Raw genomic sequence first — 25,902 nt, forward strand, 5'->3', positions numbered from 1 at the left:
ATAGCACTGCTTACAATAAACAATAATACAAACAACTCATATATACAACAACTGATGAACTGATAAACAGAGTATAAGACAGACATCCAAAAAAAATAAAGCATTAAATAATAAAGATACAGCACTGAAGCATTCCAAAACATGGCTGAACCTTGAAGACATTATACTAAATGAAAGATGCTGGAGATAAAAGCCCAGGTACGTACGTCATGGTTCTCTTTATCCGAATATCCAGGACAGACAAATCCAGGCTAGTTAGTGGCTGCCAAGGTTGAGGGGAAGGATGGAATACAGGGTTCCCTCAGAGAGTGACAGTGTCCTGGTATTAGAGTGATGGTGATAAAGCTTTGTGAAATATGACAAAATTAGTCACCTGCATACTTTAAAAGGAACAATTCTGTTATTTGAATTGTATCGCACAAAAGAAAAAGATGTTGTTCAATACAAGGAAGAAGAACAAAATAAAGCTCAAATGTAACATTGGAAAAATTAATCTGATTCAGCAAAAAGTAACAAACTAAGAGTATCTTTAAAAACCAGCAAAGATGTAACACTGAGCTTGGTGGTGCACACTCAGGACTCCTGGAGGCAGGAGGATCAGGGCAAGGTAATCCTCAGCTGCATAGCTAATCTAAGGCAGCCAGGCCAGAGTCCCTGTCTCAGCACCAAAAGCTCCAGAAAGGTTTAACAGAAATATTCACCTAATCAGGCAGAAGCTGGAGAAGGTAACGGAGGAGAGCAGTGCACAAGTCTCCTGGCCATCCCTTCTAGGAAGGAAAAACAGAGAACGCCTACTAAATACACACCCAACTGTTACATTGATGAGAATACAAAACTCTGGGTGACTATGAGAGATGCTGCATGCAGATAGTGAGGCAGGTTAGGTTGGCATACACACAGATGCCAAAAGGTGTCACCTAACGACCTAATGACCTGATGGTCCTTGAGTAAGCCAGCAGAATGGAAAGAAACAAAGGACGACCACAGGGCCAGACATACAATCTTATCTTCCAAAGCAAGTCTGTATCAAAATATGTCTTAGAAGAAAGCGGAGGAGGTAGTACCACTCAGTACTACTGAGCACCAGTGTAGGGTACTCATCTTCCACGCACACAGGACTCTGGGTCAGTCCCCAGTACTCTTTAAAAATTCCCCAAAGAAAACAGCAACAGTAGCAACAACAACAACAAAACAAGAACCATTTCAACATTGATAAAAACCATGAAATTCAGAAATGATGCTGCATTCATAAGAAATAAATTATGGTTCGTTTCCAGTAGGAAGTGTGCAGGGCTCAGCATGGAATCACAGATAAGCAGGAGGCACTGGGCCCCTCTCTTCCCCAGCTGACAATGGCTTGTCCTGGAATTCTGAGAGCTGGAAAGCAGCCAGCAGTCTGAGCCCACGATCAGGCATCTCAAGTCCCAGGAATTCATAAGATAAGGCTCTGCATCCTGACCCAACAGGACTGGGGATGTGGAGACCCGGCTACACTAAAAGAGGGTGAGGCTGTAACTCTCTAGGGTATCAGCCAATGAGAGGGCAGAAATTTCTCATGACTGGAAATTTAGAACTGCAGTCTGGCACTTACCGAGGTGGCTCAGGGGTTAAGTTGCTTCTGCAGAGGACCTGGGCTCTACTCCCTGACCCCACATGGTGGCTCATAACTATCTGTAACCACCAGTTCCAAGGTATCCAATGCCCTCTTCTGAAGCCTGAGGGCATACACATAAAAATAAACAAATCTTGTAGGAAAAATACTGTCTGGCATCAAACCAGTACACCAGCCATTTTTAAATCTAGACCAGTGTTCTTTCCTGCAGAATCAAATACTAAAATTGTTTTTCCTTCACCAGTGTCACCAGTCTCTTAAATTTGTTTTAAAGAAGTGAGGGTAATTTCTTATATTTAAGGTTTATGTTTGTTTGTTAATTATGGCTGTATGTTGCTTGCAGTTCTAAACAAAATGCAGGCAAGCACGCATCCTTTCCTACCCATCTCTTTTGCTTTGACATGTGATCTCACTATGCTGCCCTTAGTATGACAGAACCAGTCCCTTTCAGAACTAGAAACAAAGCTGAGATGCTTGCTACAACTTACATTCAATGTTGCCAATAGAAGAGGAAAGCGTTCATTAACAAAAAAAGGTATGTCTTAGCTTTAAGACAGTCTACACACACACATACATTATATGTAAAGAGATATGCATACATACACATATGTGCATATCTATATTTATCTATATATGTAAATATATACAAAAGCCAGCTCCTCATATATATACATACACATACATACATACATACATACATACACACACACACACAAACACATACACACAGGCACACAGAGGCGGGGAGAGAGAAGGATTTACAGATTTTCCAAGTGACACGGTAATTTTAAAGGTGAGCTAGACATAACATCAAACCCAAACATCCTTTCAACATGCTGGTTGGTTAACAGCCAACTGCTCTTCCATTAACAAGAGCCACAAAATTCCAGTTTCTAGGAATAAGACTGTACAAAACTATCAAGAGTTCAGACTAGTGATCATAGAGAGAGCTCAGAAAGAAAGATGCAGCCTAAGAATTGCCTCTCTTGCTTCTCAGCCTCTTTTGTGTTTATGGTCATCTCTCCTGAGCTCTTCAGTAAGTGTGGCCAGAATATCCAGTCTTCAAGTCTCCTCTACATTTGACCTTACTCTGTGTGGCTGGACGTGTTCAAGGCTTTAGCCAAGTCTATACACAGACAACTCCAAGTCACCACCTGTCTTAATCTCTCCAGGGTGGCTCACTGTCCTCTGGACATAGGTTCCTCAAACTTGACACCCAAAAGCCAGCTCCTCCTATTCCCCAACCATCATCAGCCTTCCCTGGGAATAAGAATAAAGCTGTCTCCTCCCTAAGCAGTGTGCCCTCACCTCGATAAGTGGCAAATCCATTTTGCTCACCCAAAACTAGAAACAACTTCCTTCCATTTCTCTTACTCCCTCCCAGGGCTAACCCAAGCTCAGCTCCACGTCCTGCAGTAACTACTCACAACCCCATTAGTATTTGCCCAATTCTCCCTAGGTACCTCATCTCTACTGTTGTGCCTGCCAGCTTCCTCATCTACCTTCTTGGTCTTCTTGCTCCTACAGAGCAGCCAGCAGAACCTTATAAAATTTACTGTCAGTGGATTCTTCAATGACTTACCATGTTATGCTACTAAAATTCAAGGTTCTCAGCATGGGTAGCTGTAAGGTCCTAACTGTGTCACTTTTACTCTAACCCTACCTGTTATCCTCTCCCCATCCAAAGACACACTGGCCCATGCTGGCCCTGAACTCACAGATCCACATGTGTCTGCCTTCCATGTGATGGGATTAAAGGTATTAAAGGTGTGTGCTACCATACTCTGCTAGAAAAAATTTCTTAAACAAATAAAATTAAGGAAAAAATATGGCCCATAGCTTTAATCCTAGAACACAAGAAGCAGAGGCAGGCAGATTTCTGTGAATTTAAATCCAGCCCGGTCTACATAGCGAGTTCCAGGACAGCCTGGGTGGGCTACAGAGTGAGGCTCTCCTAAAAAGGGGGGAAAAAAACCAAAACAAAAAACATATGACAAACAAGTTCATGGAAAAGTCTACAATTCACCAGGGCCACACCCTTAATCCCAGCTCTAGCAGGCAAAGAGGAAATGGATCCCTGACTCTGAGCCCAGCCTGGTCTACATAGCTCAAGTTGTAGCTGCCTTTAGCCCATAACCTACTTTACACATCCACTCTTCTTTCTGCATTTATGCAAAGAAATGTGGAATAATGCCCCTCCTCCATGTTACGTGTTCAGTCCCAGGAGAGTGGACAAGGAGCTCTCATCAATCCATTCTTTCAACAGGCATACACAGAGCCTTGACCACAAACCACAACTAAGAGAAGGAGACGTGATTCTGCATGCTGGGTGAGTGTCGGCACACAGTACACAGTGACTGAAGACAGACATATCATATTTCAAAGAGGCTGTGGACAGCAAAACACCTTCTCAGAACTTTCTCCTCTTGTACAGCAACCCTCAGATGGTCTTTTGGATAACCTCCATAGTGCCCAACCTTCCCTCCATAAGTGAGAAACAGAATCTTGGAATACACAAAAGCGACTAAATGTGTCTTGAGTGAGGCTGATGACTATGCAAATCCAAAGAGCACTTCCCTACAACAGTCTCCTAAGAGGAGACATCACCAGACTCAGGTGTCCTCCACAACTCCTCGATGGCCCAAGCTCCTGAACTTCTACACACTAAATGTATGACCTATAGACTCATTCTACAACAATATCCCTCGTCTCTCTTTTTTTTTTAAGAAAAGAAATTTAAAAGACTAATTTTATGGGCTGTAGAGATGGTTCAGTGGTTAAGAGCAGTGGCTGCTCTAACAGAGAACCTGGGTTCAGTTCTCATCACCCATTTCAGAAGCCTCACAGATACGTGTAACTTCACGTCCCAATGGTTCTGGCTTCCTCTTCTGGCTACTACACCCACATACACAACCAGGTTAAAAGGCACACACACACACACACACAAACTTTAAAAATTAAAATATTTATGTGTATGTGTGTACATATTTTGATGTGTGCATGTGCATGTGAAGGCCAGAAGAAAGCAGTAGATCCCCCAAGGCTGAAACTGAAAGCAGTTTCGAGCCACCCCACATGGATGAACTGAACATTTGGATTCTCTAAAGAACAAGCACTCTTAATGGCTGAGCCATCACTCCAGCTTCATAAATGACACTTTAACATTCATCCTGGACAAATCTTCTGTAAGTCTCCAAACACATGTTGCTCCCGTTCCTTAAAAAAAGCTCAAAGGGCTGAAACAAAAGTCTAAAAACAAAACAAAGCAAAAACAGATACCCCCCCCCCAACACCATCAACACACAAAAATCAAAAACTACTAGAGAAAGGGCTCCGGTGGTTAGCATCACACAAGCAGAAGGGTGAGGAACAGAGTTGAACTCCCCAGAGCCCATTAAGGTCGACATGGTGACTCATCAGTAATCCCCAACCCTCAGGGGCCAGAGAGGGAATCTTAAGACTTGGCAAGATGCTCTACCAAGTTCTGGTTCAACTGAGAGACCATGCCTCAGTGAGTAACCTGGAGAGCAACTGAGGAAGACTGTCATCACCCTCAGGCCTCGCCCACACAAACACACCCCAAACCCCACATTTACATATAGAAATATCAAGTGTCATCACACACGTCAAACCATGGCTTACGCTTAATTTTTATTTAAAAGAAAGCTCCTGTTGATTCTTCTCAGACAAAATTTTCGATCAACTTGCCTGAACAAATCCAATCTCTGATTTGTTTTCTTGTACTCAATGATGTTTTAAGCATCTTTTTAGACATCTCAAATTTAAGTCAGTCAAAAACTGTTCTTTCCTCAAAAGCTAATTCAAGAGTGCATTTTCCTTACAGACTGCCTTCATCTTGTATAAAGTTTATTAATTTTCTACTCCATCATTAGTCATTCCTTTTTGTCCACACAAAAGATTTCCATATACAGAATATACTGGCAATATACAGAAACCTACTGGCTGTCTGTGAAATAACCGGGAATTGGCCAAGCCTTATTTGGCTTCCACAACAGCATTAGAAAATGTCTGTCTTTAGTCAAGTCTCTTGTGTGTTTTACTTTAAACACTTCCCACCCCCAGATATGGTCACACTGAACAAAAAAGGAAGATGGAGATAGTGATTAGGATTCTCAAAGAACCTTGCTGACAAGCATGACAGCCTGAGTTTGGTTCCCTGAAACCAATTAGTAGGAGAGAACCAAGTCTCACATTCTGATCTTCATAGGTACACAATGGCATCAATGGCATGCATGTCCTTCAATAAATACAAAATATTATGGGATGGAATAATGGCTCTGAAGTTAAGAGTACTTCCTACTCTTCTAGAGGTCCTGAGATGAGTTCCTAGTACCCATGTCTGGTGGATCACAACCACCTATAACTCTAGCTCCAGGGAATCAATAGCCTCTTCTGACCTCCCTGGGCACTTATACACGTATGTACATATGTATGTATACACACACACACACACGCATACACAAGATCTTTTTCCTAAAGAACTAAAAAAAAACCTGTCATCTGTCAACTTATGTCATTTAGGAAATTCTTGAGTCTCTAATGTTCTCCAAGAAGACCAAGCTATTTCATGTCATGAAGTATGAGTATGCATCTTATAGGACAATTGCACCTCAGACACAACAAAGAAACAACAGCCACAGAGGAACATTACCTACCCTGGACTCTATGCAGCAATGTATTAAAACCTCAACAGATGCCGATGTAAATATGAAGCTATGACTTTAAGCTGAACATTAGCAACTAAAATACTGTTAAGTTATTAGTCTTCACATTAAAAGATTTCATTATGGCAGAGGCAGATTTCTGTGTGTTCCAGGCCAACCAGGACTACATAATGAGACCCAAAGATTTCATTAGAAGCTGTGAAACGTGTAGCTTGAAAAGCTAAAACATTGCAAACAGTAGTTCAAGGCCAGCCTGGGCAACAAAACAAGGCATGGTCTCATTAAAGAGAACATTTCATTATTTCAAAAACACAATTCAGTTAAGCCTTTCAAGTATCGCCTTTCTTTTTTTTTTTTTTTTTTTTTTTTTCTTTTTTTTTTTTTTGGTTTTTCGAGACAGGGTTTCTCTGTGTAGCTCTGGCTGTCCTGGAACTCACTCTGTAGACCAGGCTGGCCTCGAACTCAGAAATCCGCCTGCCTCTGCCTCCCAAGTGCTGGGATTAAAGGCGTGCACCGCCCGGCTCAAGTATCGCCTTTAACAAACACAGGATGCTTATCAAAAGTGTAAATAGCTCCTTGCTATTATATATCCAAAATAGATCTCTAGGGAGAAAAATCAATTTTCCCATGTATTTGTTACTCATCACAAACATTGTGATGTCCACAGACAATAAAGACCTGAACAGGTCTGGGGATGTAGTGTGGTGAAGCAACAAACTCTTGGGTTGGATCCCCAATAGCACCCAGGCCTGGTATGGTGGCACAAACCTGTAATCCCAGCACTTGGGAGATGGAGGCATGAGAAGCAAACATTCAAGGTCACCATAGCAAGCTTTCAACCAGACAAATCCCAGGTTGGAGAAGGTGAAGTGGGTACCAAGTCACACCGGTAACCTAGAAGCTATTTGCAATTGATAGTATGTATGTTTGGGGGGAGGGGGGTAGAAGGACAGCTTTCTTTAATGGAATGGCATTGAGTATATTAACCGCACTCTAAGGACAGTCAGAAGGGCAGGAATAGTTGGCCAGCATGATATGGACTCTATGTGCTCTATGTATTTGGAGGTGTTGACCATCAGTTGTTGGGGTGAGGGGATCTGGAAACTGAGGGAGGGGAAGCATATGACCAAAATATATTGTATTTGATTTGGGGATTAAAATAAAAGAGGTAGGTCTTCCTTGTCTACCTAGCTATATTCTATTCAGCCAGGAATATGTGAGATCCTGTCTTACTGAAACCTAACTCTGTCCTGCGATGGTGTGCTGTGTGTGGGAGCACAAACTGGTTTTCTGCTGAGTACAAAGAACCTATAGGAAAGTGGGCATTTAGTTTGGAAGTTGCTTGTTTTAGATCAGTGGTTCTCAACCTGTGGGTAGTGACCTCTTTGGGGGTCACATATCAGATAACCTGTACATCAGATATTTACATTACAATCCATAATGGCAGCAAAATTAGTTATGAAGTAGCAATAAAACAGTTGGGGTCACCACAACATGAGGAACCATATTAAAGGGCCACAGCATTAGGAAGGTTGAAAAACGCTGCTGTAGACAGATGGAAGGATTGTGTTGTCCACCTGATGGTGTTCATAAAAACCAGTACAGAGCCTTTCTTAATGGGAGAACATGAAAAGGGACAAGGCTAAAGAAACAGTCGTGAGTAAAAAGAGAGAGGAGTCAGCACAGTCTTCCCTCCACTCACTCCATCCCTCTCCCTGATCAGAGACAGATACCATAAACGTCTGTTTAAAGTACATCCCTCCCCAACCAAAGAGCTTCTAGTGCTAGAAAGAGCTACTCAGTGGCTCTCAATCTTCCTAGTAACAGTTCTTCCTGCTGTGGTGACTGCAACCGTAAAACCATCTCATTGCTACGTCATAACTGCAAGGTTGCTCCTGTTATGAATTGTAATGTAAATATCTAATACACAAGGTATCTAAATATACAACCCACAGGTTGAAAACCACTACTCTGGATGAAGCTGTCACACTGGGCTATCCTTGGAACGAAGAATAGTGCAGAAGCATCTAGAGACTGTGGGTGCAGCAGCTCCAGCTACACAGCAGGAGAGACTTTGGCTCATCACACATTACAGAAGGGATGGCTCTTGAAGGCCACCAGCAGGCACAAAGGGCATATCAGCTAGACCCCAGATCTCTGAAGAGCAGAGCTAATAACTGGTAAGGCAGGGAAGGTTGCTGTCATGCACAGGTAAATGAGGGTCACACTCAGATGTGACCTCCCATGTCTGAGTGGAGGACAGCAGTCCCAATGTCCAGAAAGGATGAGTATTTCCACCCTACCTTTCTTCCCACCCATCACCTGGAGCAAGAGCTGAGAAAAACAGAGATGCAGCCCAATCTTTTGCTACAGTTTTATCAAAGGGTACACACAAGGGTTACTTGAGCCACCTTCAGGACAACAACATGCTTGTTTGTCCCAATGCTTCCTTTAAAAGTGGGTACTTTACCCTCGTAGTGGGAACCAGCTTCTCAGTTCACCCACACCCCACCGCTGCAGAATAAGCTGCAGAAGCCTCAAGATGAGCTCCCAAGGTTTCACCTTCTTCTTTAGTCAACTGTGACTGAAAAAATGTTAGAACAACTGCTCCCTACCACCACACTGGCATTGTGCTCTTTCCTCTCTGGGGACTTCCTTCTCACAATGGGAGAGTACCTACTTACTAGGTGTCCCTACAGCTACCCAGCTCTGAAGGTTAACGTCTGATTTCCTCCTATCAACATGAAAACATATATTTTCGGGGCCAGCAAAGTGGTCCAGTAGGTAAAGGTGCTTGCCACATAAGCCTGGCAGACCTGGGCTTGAACCCTGGAACTAATGTCAAAGTGGAAGTGACGTAGAAGAAATTCACATCAATTCTATCACTAAAGGAAGAGAACAGCCTCTACCTAATTGTTCTCTGACCTATGTACCGAGACCACGGCACACGCAGCTAAGTGTACACATCACACCCATACAATTAAAAAAAAATAAATAAATAAAAGAAAACCTTCTAGCCCAGGTGGTTGGTGATGGCATACATTTTTAATCCCAGCACTTGTGAGGCACAGGCAGACAGATTTGAGTTTGAAGCTGGCCTGATCTACAGAGTGAGTTCCAGGACAGCCAGAGCTACAGAGAGAGTAAACAACGTTTCAAAAAACCACCCTCCCCCGAAAAAATGTATTCTGTGACATTTTAAACTTTATTCTGTATAACCACTACAATCTGAAGCTACTTAGGAAGGAACTGACTGAGAGGTATCCATCCATTTAACCAAACCAAGCTCAGAAGGCATGTATGAGTAGAACCTAGTGACAAGCTAATCTGAAGATTTTCCTGAGGTAGACAGGTGAGTGGTAGAAAACAAGTAAGAGAGAACTCTGCCCCACCGTGAACAGCATGATGTAATCCAACAGAAGCCTGCTTGTGTGCATCAGCCCCTGTACAACGTATCCTGGTATCCCAGCCGTATACACTACCCACCATTAGTCACCTGATAGCCATCTGGGCTGTAAACCTATCACAGTTACCACAGGGCTCACAGTTAAGGAACTTGTATTTTACCTAATGGCCCCAGAGATTAAGGATTAAGACGTGTCAAATAGAGATATAAAATATTCCTTCAAGTGAAACTGTACAACCACAAATGGGCACTCCGACAGGATGCATAAGCCAACAAGGGAGTGCACAGCAATAACACTCACTAGAGAATATTGATTACTCTCTTACCATGCCTAATTTATAAAATAAGACAACACAGGTGTGTGTATGGATCACTCGCTTTCCATTCCTGCAATGCCTCAGAAAATCACTTTCAGAATTACGCTTACTTTCAGCAAACAAGTGATTTGCTCCAGGCTGTGGCAGGGAGCACGTGCTGAAAGCCAACAGTTCACCTCCTAGCTAGGAGGCAGGAGAACACAGGTTCTCATTATTCCTGTGAAGGACAAGCCCCACAGTGACCTACACACCTCCCATTAGGCCCCACTTCTTAAAAGCTTTTGACAACTCCCAATAGGCACTTGAGCCTTCAGGAGACACTGTAGAGCCAAACATCTTGAATAGGAAGAAGCACAGCTGACAGAGGGACCCAAACTACCCATCATTTTAGGTATCAAACTACAGATGCTACTAGCATTCTCTATTATAGCCTGAGGAAAAGCACAACAAACCATTTGCTAATGAACTACGCACGCACGCACGCACGCACGCACGCACCTCTTCATGTTCACCTGTATATCTTGGGATCAGAGGAGAGTATACACTAGACAGCCAGAAGACTAAGGCAGTTTGAGCTCTGCTGCTTACACTCTACTTCAGATGCCTGAAGTAAGAGATAGAAAAAGCAAACTCCTAGAACACACAGATAAAAACATAGGTAAATAAAGTAGGAGTCAGGCCCCTGTCCCTGGTCCAGAGCTCTGCAAGGCAGCAAGTGCAGAGCCAAAGTTGAGAGTCTGAGCCAAAGATCTGGTAGGGAATAAAGTCAAGTCAGAGACAGGACACGGGAACAAGAAAACTCAGGCGAGGAAGCCTGTCAGTACCCAAGGCAGACGACCAAGGTGGACATAAACATTTCAGGACTGCATCTAGAGCCTGTGGTGAGATGGTGAAACTTGGTGAAGTAAAACTAGCTGCTCACTTCATGGTGGCCAGAATCCTAATAGTTCCCTCCAAGACAGCCCCCAGGGATCAAGGTTTCCTCCAACCATGGCCCCTACCCCACCCACTGCACCCCATTCTAAAGGGCCCAGTATTTTCCAATAATGCCACAGGTTCGTGATCTATCAAGCCTTTAAGTAGCAGGCCTCTGGAGGACACTCCTGATGTAAGCTATAGCATCTGGAAGACATAGCTTTCTGACAGCTTTGTTGATGGGTAAGGCAGCACTCTGAAGCAGACAGGGCACTAGCGGCTGACATTGACCATGGCTCTCTAAGCAGGAGACTGAGCTGAGTCTAACACAGCCCCTTCTGAGCAGCCAGCAGGAAGCTTTAAGTTGCCTGAAAGCTCTAAAGCACTGGAAACAATTACTGACAGAAGATGGTTTGACCATTTCAAATCTCACTCACACATCACCAAATCAGCTTATACTTCTTTCAGTTAAGGATTGTTCTAGAAGACAATGCACAAGTTCCTACTTCTTAAAACAAGCTTGGGCGCGCGCACGCGCACACACACACACACACACACACACACACACACACACACACACACAGAGCAGGAGATCTCAGGCTCCACAGAGCCACTAACATGGCTCATCTTCCTGAAACATTTCACAACATCTCATAGCAACCCTCCCCAGGTCTATGGAGTACAGAGCATCCGAGTTCTAGAAGAACATAAGAAGTAACAAGTAAGGCTAGTTAAAGCCATTCAAGCCCCCAGTCCATGTCAGTTCTTAGGAGAATGCTCATTTTGCCGCTTTTAGAATAAATGGCATGGGTGAAAACTGCACAAGGCAGATCATAAAAATGACTTTAACTTTACCACTTACATGCCAAAGCTCTGAGAAAGTCCTTGTAGGCAGTTCACTCCAACACATACCTTTGCATAAATACACCTCACACTATGCTCTCTCCAAGGCTCGTGACCTACAAAACTATTAGCTCAAGACCCAAAAGTCCCACCACCTTAAGTCATGTATGTACCTACCTTGGCAGATCCATGCTTCTGCGCTTTGAGATCATGCTATGGAAGCCAGTGAAGTCCAAGCAAGCCCCGACTAATATCAACTTAAGCAGTCCCCATGGAGTCCCAGAGTTGAACAATGCACATGAGATATGACACTATTTTTACAGACAGAGAATAGAGTAGGGACGTCCCCTAGTTCTCTCAGGTGCTAAATAGCTGAACTCTTGAGATTAGTTACATGGTAAATTAGGAATTGCTCCAGTGTGCATCTACTTGATGCCCTGAAGTTCTAACAGTAAATTACTGACAACAAGAAAAGTACACTTTAACTAAAGAATGTCCATAGCCCGCAATCAACAATGCTGGGCTCTACCACATAAATAGTGGGAAAGGATCATCTTCTAGAAAACTGAATACAACCGGAACGATTACAGATGGAAATTATACACAGACGAAGGCACTCTGCGGGACTGGGGCTGACTTTAGCTACTTGACACTGTGTTGGAAGAAAGCACCCCTTTCCACACATCGTGTTCACAAATGAAAACATAAAATATATTTTAAAGATTTTTAAATGTTTTATGTGTGCCTGAGTGTATGTATGTGTACTACATGTATGCAGATACTCATAAAGGGCAGAAGAATGCACTGGATCACCTGGAACTGGAGTTATAGGCATTTGTGAGCCACTGTGAGCTGCTGGCAACTGAACCCAGTTCCTCTGGAAACGCAGTAAATGCCCTTAACTGCTGAGGGATCTTCAGTCCCGTATTTCATTTTAATAACAGCAATGCAATGTCTTTCTAGGAAACATCTTTCCTCCCTTCAAATAATTTCTGCAAATTTCAGGTTCTAGTTTACCTCCCAAATGACTGCCTGGTAAGACACCTAATGAAGCACTATTGCATATAAGCTGTGACTTGAGACTTCAGTCACTAGTAATAAAACCGATTGTCTACTACATTCATGTCCCCAGACATCATCCTTAGGTATTCAAAAACACACATATGTATCCAACCACTCAGAAGACAATTTATACATCACACCTGGGACAGAAAAAGGTGAAAAGAGGCAGCTATGATGTGACACAAAATGGCCCTACACTTTGAAGGAAGAAGTTCTTTGTTTCAAGGTCCGTGAAGTAAGGATTCACCTTTGCTAGGCAGGCTGGATGAAGATAGAGGCTGGGGCTGCAAGCTCAGAGCAAGCCAGCCTCGGCTAAAGTTAGAAAAGATGCTCACACAGTAAACTGGGCAGGAGCAACTATATCTGCAGTTCCATAAACAGTCCCCACGACATCCAGTTTACACTTTGTGTTTCAGTAACATCAGGTAAATACAGTGTTGGCTAAAACCATCCACCCTGTCATGGTAACTACAAGTTCCAAATCAAAAGGGGCTTCTTCTGATGCAGGAGCCACAGCAAATGACAGTTCTGAGGACCCCCAATCCAAATAAGCACATCTTTAATACAACGTAATTCTTCAGGCTTTATTGGGTTTGCAGAAGCAAGGAAAACCTCAGGCACACCTCCAATGCCAATCTCGGAGAGTGAGTAAATCATAAAAATAGATCAACACCCATGGCAGCTAATACTGATCCAAACTGGCAGGATCTAAAATCAACAAGAAGACACCCTCTGAGCCCATCTGCCAGGGAGTTTCTAGATTAGGTTAAGTCGAAGAGGGAAGACCCTACATGTTGGCACACTATTCCTTACGCTGGGGTTCTGGATGAACAAAAAGGAGAAAGCCAACTGGGCACTGCTGCCCATTCTTCTGTAGGTCTTGCCTAGAGACACAAGTGACAGCTGCCTCACTCCTGCAAGTGAACCACTACTTCATGATAAAACAAATCCCTGATTAGACTATGCGCCAAAATAAGGCCTTCCAATAGTCACCTCCTCTAGGAACTTGTCACATCAAGGAGTAAAAATTACTGCAACACCAACGACAGAGGAAACAAGGGGGTGAAGGAAGACAACAACCGTCACCCAGAACATTTAACAGCAAAAAACACTGTCAAAATACTAAATGGGAGAGTTAAATAACAGCATACAGCCTCTTAAAACTATCCCACTCATAACCCTTTCATCCAAGAAATTCTTAACTCTAGTACACAGGTATAGAAAATTGGTAAATCTTAATTTAGAACAGTTACCTGGTATCCATATAATTTTACCATTTATTAAAGATGAGAGCAAATTTTAGCACTATTTTACTACATAAAGAATGACACCTTGGTTGAATATTTGACACTGCAGGGCAGAGCATCCTCAATGTTTGTCAGAGTTAAGTGATCATTTCAATTGTTTAACTTCACCTACATACACAGTACAAGTTGAGAGAAGACTGTCTAGAGCTATTTCAGAAAGTGTTGAAAGTTCTGTCCTAATCCCTAGCAAAATTTAGTATTTTTATGATACTTAAACTAACTATTTAAACAATTTTAAAATGAAATATTCTAACATATATACTCCAAGGACATAGTCATTTGATATTTATACGCTACAGAATGAGAATAGAAACATATTAAGTCTTTCTTTTCCATAACTAAACCATTATGCTTCTTAAAGAACAGAGAACTTGTGTGCATAATACAAACACTATATGTCACTGCAATAATCCGTGACATATAGGTCTCAGATCTGAGCCACAGTGTCAGGCAGCAACAGCTAGCATTGTGTGTGGTAACAGCATCCACTGTAACGTACAACATACATCTTAGTATATACAGAACAGGCTGTAGCTCCAGTGAGGTCACCCAGGGCAACACAGGTATGCACTGCCGGCAACACCCAGAGTTGATTACACATTTGCTCTTGATTCTTGCACATTCAGAAGCCTTGACTATTCCCGACTTTTTCACCACACTCCACATTCAGTTATGTGACCCACTGAACTGGAATTACCAAAGTAAACTCAGTTCAAAAGAACTAGAAGCTAGGGTCAAGGAGATACAAGGTTATCACACAAAAAGAAAACAAACAGCAACAATGAGGAAAGTTAAAAAATGAAACACAATCAAAGAGATGGAAATGAGAGGCTAATTAACGAGACACTAAGAAGACTCAACAGACACCTAAGTGGAACCCAGGGGAGTAGGAGCAGAGTGTGCTGGTGCACACCAGCACTGCGGAGGCTGAGGTTAAGAGGACAGCAGTTTAAAGTGAGATAGGGCTACAGAGCAAGACTCCCAACAAAAGAAGCAGTAGAATGGGTACGGGTATAAAGAAGAAACAATATTACAAGACAGAATAAGACACAATAATAAGATAGGACAGCAATAGATAAGACACAAGTCCACAAAAGTAGTGTAACACAAGCAAGCATATTTGTAGTAAAAGTGTCATAAAACATACAATGTAGTAAAACTACAGAATGACAAAGTAAAAACCGATCTCTAAGGCAACCAGGAGACTGGTTTTCTTTAATGAAACTCAGTCCCAATAGCTAGCTCCTCAAGAATGATGAGAAAGCAGATGATGGTCTTGTATCTTGGAAATGCTGCAAGAAAACAACCCACTTAAAAAGAAAAGGAACCAATGAACTGGTTTTCTTTTAAATCACCACTATCACCCCAACCCCCATCCCCCAGGACTCAAGGGCCAGAACATGGCCAAATAGTTAAGAGGTTTATGAGGACCAGAGTGAACCTGTGTCCTCTGGTCATGACAAGACAGATGCACTCAATTCAAGACATGCACAAGAACATGCCAATCCAGCATCCCTGCTGCCCTTATCTGTAGTGTTTCAAAGTCCCCCGTGCCTGAGATCTTTTGACCGCTTCTTGCTCTAGCTCATCCAGCAACCAATAACTACCAGTTTCAGCCAAGCCTCTCATGTGTACCCACCCCTTCAAGTCCCCACTGCACACCAAGATCTAAAGTCTGAAGGTCTTACCACCTGTTCCCAGCTTCCCACCCCCTGCTTCATTCCCTGGTCCTCTATTGATGCCGTTCCCAGCAGCCACCTCAGCTCCTACTGGAGTGGGGCTTAGCTGTGGATCCAGCTTAACTTAACATCTTGCCTTAACTCTGGATCCAGCGGGTCTCCTAGGTGCAATGACACTCATGCTCAAGTGGAAACGGAAGCTTTGCAGATGCCCTGGCTGTGCCCTTGGACAGCTCTGCTCTACTGTGAGATCACTGGTTACTTCACCGTCTCCAAGCCCAGACCCCACACTCACTCTGCTCACAGTATAAACAGAAACACTAGCCAGGTATGTCTGCAGCATCTCCAGACCTGTGTCCAGATGTTGTCTCAACTCAAGACATGCACAAGAACATGCCAATCTAGCCAGGCAGTGGTGGCGCACGCCTTTAATCCCAGCACTTGGGAGGCAGAGGCAGGTGGATTTCTGAGTTCAAGGCCAGCCTGGTCTACAGAGTGAGTGCCAGGACAGCCAGGGCTACACAGAGAAACCCTGTCTTGAAAAACCAAAAAAAAAAAAGAGAGAGAGAGAGAGAGAGAGAGAGAGAGAGAGAGAGAGAGAGAAAGAACATGCCAATCAACCTTCTGGCATTGCACACCCAGAGGTTCACCAGGCCCTATCCACAGTTGAAAAGTTATGGACAGCTGATGATTTCAGCACGTGGGATAGTTAGTTCTCTTTAAGGGTGTGGCTCCTGATAGGTCAACTATGTATGCTCAGGTAGGTGGTCCTATCCTGAGTGTGTATATGTATTTTATGTGTGTGTGTGGACTCAGTGAGTTATTTAAAATAAAGCAATAGAGGAATGAGTAAGAAATTTGGGAGTTAGGGGAAGGAATGAGGGTGAATGTGTTCAAAAGACATTGTATAAAATTCTTAAAGAATTAATAAAATATTATACGAAGATGTATGCTGTTAATAGCTAAGAATAATCTGCTATAACTATGGCATGCTTTTTTGTAAACCCAATGGTAACCACAAAGCAAAACACACAAAATTAGTATTAAGAAGATACATGTCTAGTTTTATTTCTATTGCTCTGATAAACACCAATACCAAAAGTGGCTTGAAGAGCAGACGCCCTTGAGCAGGAACTGACCTGACAGCTTCTTCCTTGAGGACTAGCCTTCATAATACAAGAAGAGCCATGCTAGCTTCCACAAGAGGGAAGCAACTAACAGTCCTACCCAGCTCTGATACCTAAGAACCACAGCAACCAGCACGGCAGAATAAGCCTACCTGAGTAGTAGTGGCATGCATTCCTTGGTGAGAGACAACAGTTCTCTAATTGGACTTAAAGCCCACTCAACAAGAGGAAACTCATGCCAACTCCCTAGGGCTAGTGAAGTCAGAGAGCTTGGAAGAGAACCTAGACCACCACTTTACTAAACCAGCGTAATCCCTAACTACATTCTAAATATTTAACCTTATACACAAAAATAAGTGAGGTGCTCACCTTTCATCAAGAAAACTTCTCTTTGCAACAGCCAGAGACAGTACAGAAAACGATAACCAATCAAACTGCAGAGTTGTGGAGTCCAGTCCCAACTGATACACATCTACAAAATAACTCTCAAACGTAAGGCTTGGTAATCGGGTGGGGGTGTTGGGAGAGCCAGAGGATCAGGGATTTGCTCTGGGACTGTGTCTTCTAGAAATGTCAGAAGCTACACCCATGAAGTCCCATCAACATGACTGCTGGACATGAGCTGAACAATAACTAACATGCTAACTCAGGTAAAGCTCACCAGGCATTCACCCGACACAGAAAACTAAGCAACTAAGGAAAGCTGAGAGAAGTACCCTTCCCTGGTATCTTAGAGTTTCTACTGTTGCAACAAAAACACAGGAAAAGGATTATTTAGGTGACACTTCTAGATCATTAATTCATCAATGAAAGAAGTCAGGACAGGAACTCAAGTGGGAATGGAGGCAGGAGCTGATGCAGAGGTCATGGAGGGGTGCTGCTTACTGGCTCAATTCCCATGGCTTACTCAGTCTGCTTTCTTATAGAATCCAGGACACCAGCCCAGGGATGGCACCACCCACAACGGGCTGGGCCCTCCCCTATTGATCACTGATTGAGAAAATGTCTTACAGCTGCATCTCATAGTGGCCTTTCCTCAACTAAGGTTCTTTCCTCTCTGATGACTCTAGCTTGTATCAAGCTGACACACAGACTAGGCAGAACCCCAGAGAAGGGCACAACTGATTATCCAGTAACAATGTCAGCCCTGAAAACATACATAAAATAACAGTATACAGACTGTTACTGTATTTTTGTATCCAGGAATATACATGCATGTAACATCAATTTTTTTTAAAACAGAGGTCATGTATTTGAAAGAGAGTAAGGAGAGGTATATGGAAGGGTTTAGAGGAATGAAAGGGAATGGGTAAATATCTCAAAAATTAAAAGAAATTTAAAAATAGTTTACATAATAAAAAAGAAATTAGAGAGAAATTGGTTTACTTCATCTTACAGTACACAGCCAATCATAAAAGGAAGTCATGGTAGGAACCTGGAGGCAGAAACTGAAGCAGAGACCAGGGAGGAATGCTGCTTACTGACTTGCTCCCCCTAGCTTGCTCAATTTGCTTTCTTATACCACTCAGGACCAGCAGCCCAGAAGCAAAGACTGATGGCTTCACAACTTCACTCTTCCAAACACAAGAACAAAAGCACAACTAAAGAACACTACAACTCACACCCTGAATGAATACAGTGCAACAATCCTCGACAAAATACTAGAACACACAATTCAATGACACACAAAAAAGAAAACGAATCCAGCAGCATACAGTGTGATCCATGCTAGGATGCAAGGTTGGTTGAACCACAAATACATCACATGAACAGAACAGAGAACATAAGCTATATGATCATTTCAACCAATGCTGAAAAAGCATCTCTTAAAGTATCATTCCTTCTGAGAAAGACCCTCATAAATCAGGTAGTAGCGACCCAATAAAGGGTATCTATGACAAGAACATGGATTAGCATCATATTCAAAAGGTAAAAGTCACATACTCTTTGTCTAAAATTTGGAGCAAAACTGATAGTCACTCTCAAATCACTTCTAGTCAGCATACGGAATGTCCTAGATGGAGCAGAAGAAAAAACATAAAGACACCCAGACTGAAAAGAAATTCAGCTATCCTTGTTTTCATACAGTATCATTTCATACAGAAAACTCCAAAGATTTCACCAAAAAACTCTTTTGCATATAAAACCAACATATAAAAACCAGCAATGTTTCTATACACTTGACTAGGTATCTGAAAAACCAAATATGCTGTCACATTTGCAATAGGTATATAGTAAAATAATGTAAAAGACTTAGTAGGTCTATCAAGGCAGGGGTTGTAGTTCACTGTTAGGGCACGAGTCTGTCATACACAAGACTGTGTCTATCATGGATCCTAGCACCAAATACACACATAGAAGTAGCTAACTGCAAAACACTAATGAAAGACACAAATAAATGTAAAGATATACCATGTTCATGGATTAGGATCAACAATATGATAAAAATGTGATCTGAAAATAAACGAGATCCCCATCAAAATATCAAATAAATTATTCCTTACAAACAGGATACATTCTAAAACTCATACATTTTAAAAAAAAAAAAAAAGAAAGAAAGAAAAAAGGTTACCAAACAGCCAAAGTAATTTTTAGTTAGAACAACAAACCTAGAGGCTTCACACAGACTTCAAAATATACTACAACGTTATCACAAATAGAGGTGCACAGTCTGGCATAAAACAGACTCAAAGACCAACCAAACATGACAGAAAGCCTAGAAACAAACCCAAGCATTTATAGACAAATGATTTTTCAACAGCCCTGCCAACCAAGGAGCGAAGACCAAAGGATCGTTTTCTTAATAAATGGTGTAGAAAAAACTGGTGGTTGAATGCACAAGAAGGGAATCTGTAAAGGGAATCCCTTTTTTTCATATACAAAATGATACAACTACTAGAAGAAATCAAAATGGGAAGCACAAAGACACTGTTCTAGGAAATGACTGACTGACTGACTGACTGACTGACTGACTGAAAGCAAAACCAGACAAAATCACAAAGCAGGCAGCCTACAGAATGGAAGAAAATACTTGGAAACTTACATCTGATAATAAGTTAGTAATGAAAATATATAAAGTATCCAACAGCATGGCAACAACAACAATAAAAACATGCTAAAGATCTGAATAAACACTTCTTATAAGACACACAATTGGCTGACAAGTACATTCAAAATATTCAACACCAATAGTAACGAAAAATGCAAAGCCAAACCCCAATCCAGACCAGCAAAATGACTCAGTGAGTAAATACACTGCCACACAGTACAGTGACATGGATTCGATTCCTGGAAGCAAGAGAATCAATGCCACCAAGTTGTTCTCTGACCTCCACACACACATCCTCACGCACAATCATCAATTCTTAAAAACTACAGCCAAGTGCCTTCTGTTGGAACGACTTTATGAAAAACACAAAACCAATAGTAAAGGGGCAGAGAAAAAAAAGGAACTCTGCATGGTGATGGTGGGAACACAACACACAGCACACTGTAGTCAAACTGCACACAGGGTCCTCAAGAAATGAGAATATGATCTTCCAGGCGAGCCAAAGGAAATAAAGCCAGGATGCTGAAGAGGCACCTACACCCTGTGCTTACTGCAGCAGTATTCACAACAGCCCAGATATGGAGTGATCCTGAGCTCATCAAAGAAGGAATAAGAGAGTATGGCATATGCACACAGTAGAATATCATCCATTCCACCAGTAAAAAGAAGTTTGTCATTTGTGACTCTGAGAAAAATGGAAGTCATTACGCTGAAATAAGCCAGGCACAGACAGACAGACCGACTATGAACTTAACTTGTAGTCACATAAGAGATCCAAGTAGAATCCAGTCAGTTGAGGGAGAACAGGCTGGGGAAATGTTGCTACAGTGAAACAAAAGGAATAAGTTCTAGAGTCTACACAGCAGCAATGGTGACTGTGGAATGAGGACATACTATGTTACTGAAAATGTTTAACATACTGTTTCCATCACAAGTAACAACTGAGACACTATGTCAACTATTGCCACATTTAAGGGACTGTACAATGCACACATATACATCAACACATTAGATTGTACATGATAAACATACAACTATAACAATCTTTAAATGCAAATTTTTAAAACTTTAAAACACAAAATATTTGGTATTTTAAAAAATTATTTATTTCTATGTTATGTGCATTGGTGTTTTGCCTTTGTATATGTCTGTGTAAGGGTTTCAGATCCCCTGGACCTGATGTTACAGACAGTTGTGAGCTGCCATGGGGGTACTGGGATTTGAACCCGGGTCCTCTGGAAGAGTAGCTAGTATTCTTAACTGCTGAGCTATGTCTCTGCAGCCCCGATTTTTGGTCTTTTACAAAACCTATATTCTTATTTATGATTAATTAAAAAATAGGTCTTGGGCCAGCAAGATGGCTCATCGGATGGCAAGACTCAGAAACCTTTAACTGGAAGGAGAGAAGAGACTCCAAAGTTGCTCTCTTAACTTCTACGCATGCACCGTAAGGAGTGACTCCACATGAGCCACATACACACAAGTATGAGTTCACTCAGCCCCAGCTGCTGGAGATACAGGGATTAAGTCTATTCTATCCTTGAACTAATGAGCTCTTTGGATTCTGAAAGACTGATGCTCTACCCTTTTGCAGATCGTTCCCTTGTTTTTCATTCAGAAAACATAGTTCCAATAGTCACTAGTCACACTAAGGATCTACTACTATATACAGGGTTCCAGGCTAAGTGTCACAGACATAAGTGAGAAAGCTTAGTGAGTGGTAGGACCACCCACTACAGTTTGTGAAAACCCACCCTCCTATCAGCGCAGGTCCTTAAGATCAAGTCTTTTCAGTGCTCTGGATCTGAAAAACCTCAGGCCAAACACAGAGCATTTCAATTTAGGGACAACCAGAAAAAACATGACAAACCTAGTCTCCCTTGACCTGGCCTCTGAAGCACATGGTGTTCTGCCTAGCCAGCCAGACCATAGAGTTCATCTACAGTTGGGTATCACTCCTACTGGACAAATAAGGCCTCCGTGAGCAGACGCTGTATCTTTTTAAACAAAAACAGGATCATTTATAGAACAGGGCTGAATACCTCTTTCTACATGCTTGCTGTAGAGTGTGTTTTATGTATTTCCTCATATAAACCTCACAGCTCTCTAAGCAAAGCACTGCTCCCACCTCCACAGACGAGGAAATAGCTTTCAAGGTTAATTTACTCAACATGACAGTTGGACTTCAGTAACAAGCTATTTGACTCTAGATTCAGACTCTCTGCCACTATACAAAACTTCCAACACCATTTTCCTTTCCCCCCTTTCTGTAAATGTACTCATTTTACATGTTGAGTTTTTGTGTGTAGGCTCCAAGTGACATCTGTAGGAGTCAACTCTCTCCCTTCACCAAGACGACGACACTGACCAAACTCTGGTAGTGAGGTTTGGTGGGAAGAGCCTTCCTTCACCTGCTAACCCCTCTCACTGTTTGTTTGTTTGAGACACAGGCCCACTATGCATCCCAGAATGGCCTGAAATTCCTGATCCTCCTGTCTCAGCCTCCTGAGTCCCAAGATTACATAGGTGTGTAACCTCAACATCAACTTTTCTGTTGTCTTTTTGACTTTTTCCAGACAGGGTTTTTTGCATAGTTTTGGCTATCCTGGAACTAGCTCTGTAGACCAGGCTGACCTCCAACTCCCAACTCTGCCTCCCAAGTGCTGTGCCACTACCCACCCACCCCCAACATCAACTTTCAATTGTAATACAGTCACAATGTTTCCACCAAGTAAAGAAGTTAGAAGAAAGCCTAAAAGATACTAACAAGAACACACCTACAATGACTTTCATCACTTCAGTCATATCCCCACGTTACCTTTTCCCTCAAAACAAACTAAGGAAAAACCCAGACTCAAAACTGCCATTGCCCAGGTGCACCACTTATTTGCAATGTAGTTATCTCTTCCCTGAGAGCCGCTTCTTGGGAGCACTGCCCATCACGTGCCTCCACCTACCCTACGAAACCTCCATCCATACCACAGGCACGAAAAATCACCCTGAATGAACACAAACTCGGTATAAAATGTTATTTATCTGTAAGTGACTTCTGTCAGGAAAAACAGTGAGTAGAAAACAGGAAGCTATAGAATAAACAGAAAGCAACTTTACTAATTCATAACAATGATCAGTGTGTGTCATCTCCTTTACCCATGAAAGATACAACTTCTATATAATGTGCACCTCTCCCCCAGATACCAAATGGGGCCGACAATTAGAATCCCCCCAAAAGCTCAACAGTGAACACACAAAAGTAAGCCATCGAAGAATGATCTAATGAGAAAAGTAAGTCCCCACCTTGATCACACTCAGTACTTTCTGTACTTTCCACGATTTGGTGAGTAAGACATCTTGCCTACATCCTAGCCTCTACTGTGCCAGCCCCCATCAGGACACTTCCATTCCTGGAAGCGAAGCTTCTTAGGAGAGGGGTAGTTTTCTCTTCATATCCCCCAGTGACCTAAGAGAGCATATCGAATAGAGTAGTGCACTGCACTGCTAATGTGTAAAATGGTTGAAAGGGGGAGACACTTTTCAATGGTTGGTACAGTATAAAGGGCATGCAACAGCCTTCCCTTTGGTCTACAGAAGGTAGCCTCCTTCGAAGGACTTTTGTAAACATTTGTTTTTTTTTTTTTTTAAAGCAACAAAAACAAATCAAAAAGTTGCTACAAGCCTCTCATTGTTGTCAACAAAGCTTCAGTTCAGGCCAAAAGCAGTAATACCCACTGAAGGCGGTACCCCTTGGAAGGATCACGTAAGGCTGTAGTTACAGATGCCCATTTCAAACCATAAACAACCAAGTTCCTAAAGGCATCATAAAGACGAGTCTGGATAGAATCCGGAAAGTTTTAAGTCTCTTAAAAATATGACTTTATAAATATGTGAGATCAACAACATATTCCAAAGGCACAGCTTTTTACCCTTCTGTACGCCCAGGAAGTCTACTTTGAAATACGTCAAGGAGTTATATGGAGACATTCAGAACCCGTCCAAGATCTAGACCGATAACTCTCAAACTTGAAGTTAAAGCTGGCAGAGCCATCACCCATAACTCATCGCCTCGACTCTTAGAACCCTTTCCTACTCGCAAGGTTGCGACGACAGCGCATCGGCGTTTAAGTTCAATTTCCTGGCTCCGGCCACAATGCTAACCTAATTAAAGCATGTGGTCAACGTTCAGCATTTTCGGTGCGAAATTTTGCATCTCTCTAGCTAGTACCCGCGTGGAGACAGCCGCACCGGCCCCCGGTGAGGCGACACCCTGTCCACCAGGCTCGACCAAAAAGGCAGGAAAAGAACCCCCGCGCCGCCCACGGACCCTGCCGCGCTCAGGCACGGACTCCCCTCGCCAGCAGCACTTTGGGCTGAGTCTGAGCAAGTCGCTCGTGTCAGCGCCACTTCCCCCCGGCCCGGCAACTCCGGCGCCCCCGCCCGTCGGCCCCTCCGGCCGCCACTCGCTCCGGGGGCTGGCGCACGCTTCCCGTCCAGCAAACCGGGCACGGAGGCCCGTGGGCCGGGGGCGCCGCCGGGGGGAGGGGAGTACCTCGTACAGCTCCTCGGAGGCCATGGTGGGCGGCGCAGGGGCGCGGCGGGGTCGGGGCGCGGCACCGGGCGGCAGACACTTTGTTCCAGTTGGGTCCCTGCGTGGCCTGCGCTTCCTGCTCCGCGGCCGGCGCCGGGCGCAGTGCACGGACCAGCCTCTCGCTCCGGGCGGCCGGTGCGGGCCGGCGGCAGCGGGGTTGTGCGCAGGAGCAGCTGCGCAACGCGCCCTGGGCGCCCGCGCTCAGTGCCCGGCGGGCCGGCTGAGGCTCAGGCGCGGGTTCATCGCGCCCGCCAGGGGCCGGACGGGCTGGGGCAGGCGCGGCGGCGGTGCGGGCTGCGCGGCGGGATCCGTGGCTCCCGGTCTCCGGTGTAGTGCAAAAAGCTTCCTACTTGCGACCGAAAAACCTGCCCCGGCTACTGAGCATGCCCAGTGCTGCCGCCCGGCCCGGCGGAGCAATGCTCCCGCGCTCCGGGTTTTCGGGCCGCCCTCGCGGGAGGGGTGGGAGGCGGCGGGGCGGGGCGGCCGAGGGGAGCACGGACTCCGTTCCGGGCCTGGGCGCCGGCGGCGGGCTGCAGGGAGCAAGCCGGCAGGAAGGGGAGGAGTCGGGCGGGGTGGGCGGGGCCGCATATAGTGATGGGCGGAGCCAGTTGGTGTGGGCGGGGCTCCGAGTTACCAAAGTCTCGCTCCCTGGGGTCCCTGTGTCCACGGCACCGCCCACCGGCCCTGCCTGGACGTGGGCGCCAGTTGCCCAGCAGAGGGCGGGACCGGGCGGCGCTTGAGGGTCGCGGAGAACCGTGACTGTGCCCGCCGGGGCAGGTAACCCGACTCAAAGTTGAGTAAGGGACCTAGCGGGACGGTGGGCTCGCGTCTGAAGTCGCGACCCGACGGCAGCAGCGGTTCTGTTCGCGCCTGTGACCGGGACAACACAGCAGATGCCTCGGTGCTCCCGCAGCGGGCGCCGGCCGGGGACAGCGCCAGCCATCTAGGGGCCAGCGGCGTGGCCAGGTGGAGTCTCCCGCCCTGCCACGTGCCCGCTGCCCCCGCGGCCGCAGCCAAGACCCGGAGCCGGGAGCGCGCCCCGCCGCGTGTCGCCAGCTGGGCCTCCTACTGGGGTGGGATCTGGGTACGAGGGAGGGCTGCGAGAGGGAGCGGCCGTCTCACTCTGCCCGCAGCTTCCCTACGCCAGGCCTCGGGTTCCTCCTAAGTGTCCACCTCCCCTTAAGGGGAGCGGAGAGCAGTGTTCCGTATGTGGACTCCAGGAGGTCTACGTTCTGAAGAAACGAAGCTGTCAATGGTGACGCTTCTCCTGGGGACCGAGTAGACAACACTTCCTCTCAGTCAGCTGCAATGGATT

At 44.3% G+C, this 25,902-nt stretch overlaps 1 protein-coding gene across 4 annotated transcripts in view; it reads right to left on the reverse strand.

Annotated features, from left to right (window-relative positions):
• Positions 1 to 25,902, reverse strand: part of Cdyl (chromodomain Y like) — a 206,739-nt gene that overhangs the window by 112,639 nt on the left and 68,198 nt on the right. Inside the window, exon 1 of one of the 4 annotated variants that reach the window (XM_076939190.1) lies at positions 24,549 to 25,086. The exons of 1 other annotated variant lie outside the window; for it this stretch is intronic. In XM_076939190.1, coding sequence (XP_076795305.1) covers positions 24,549 to 24,572 — 24 coding nt within the window. In that variant the 5' untranslated portion in view covers positions 24,573 to 25,086. Of the gene's footprint in view, positions 1 to 24,548; positions 25,087 to 25,902 lie in introns of those variants that run through there. 2 more of the 4 variants (XM_034510694.2, XM_034510695.2) reach the window with 2 other exon arrangements.

The sequence above is a fragment of the Arvicanthis niloticus genome, chromosome 8, assembly GCF_011762505.2.
Source record: "Arvicanthis niloticus isolate mArvNil1 chromosome 8, mArvNil1.pat.X, whole genome shotgun sequence".
Classification (NCBI taxonomy): Eukaryota; Metazoa; Chordata; class Mammalia; order Rodentia; family Muridae; genus Arvicanthis; species Arvicanthis niloticus.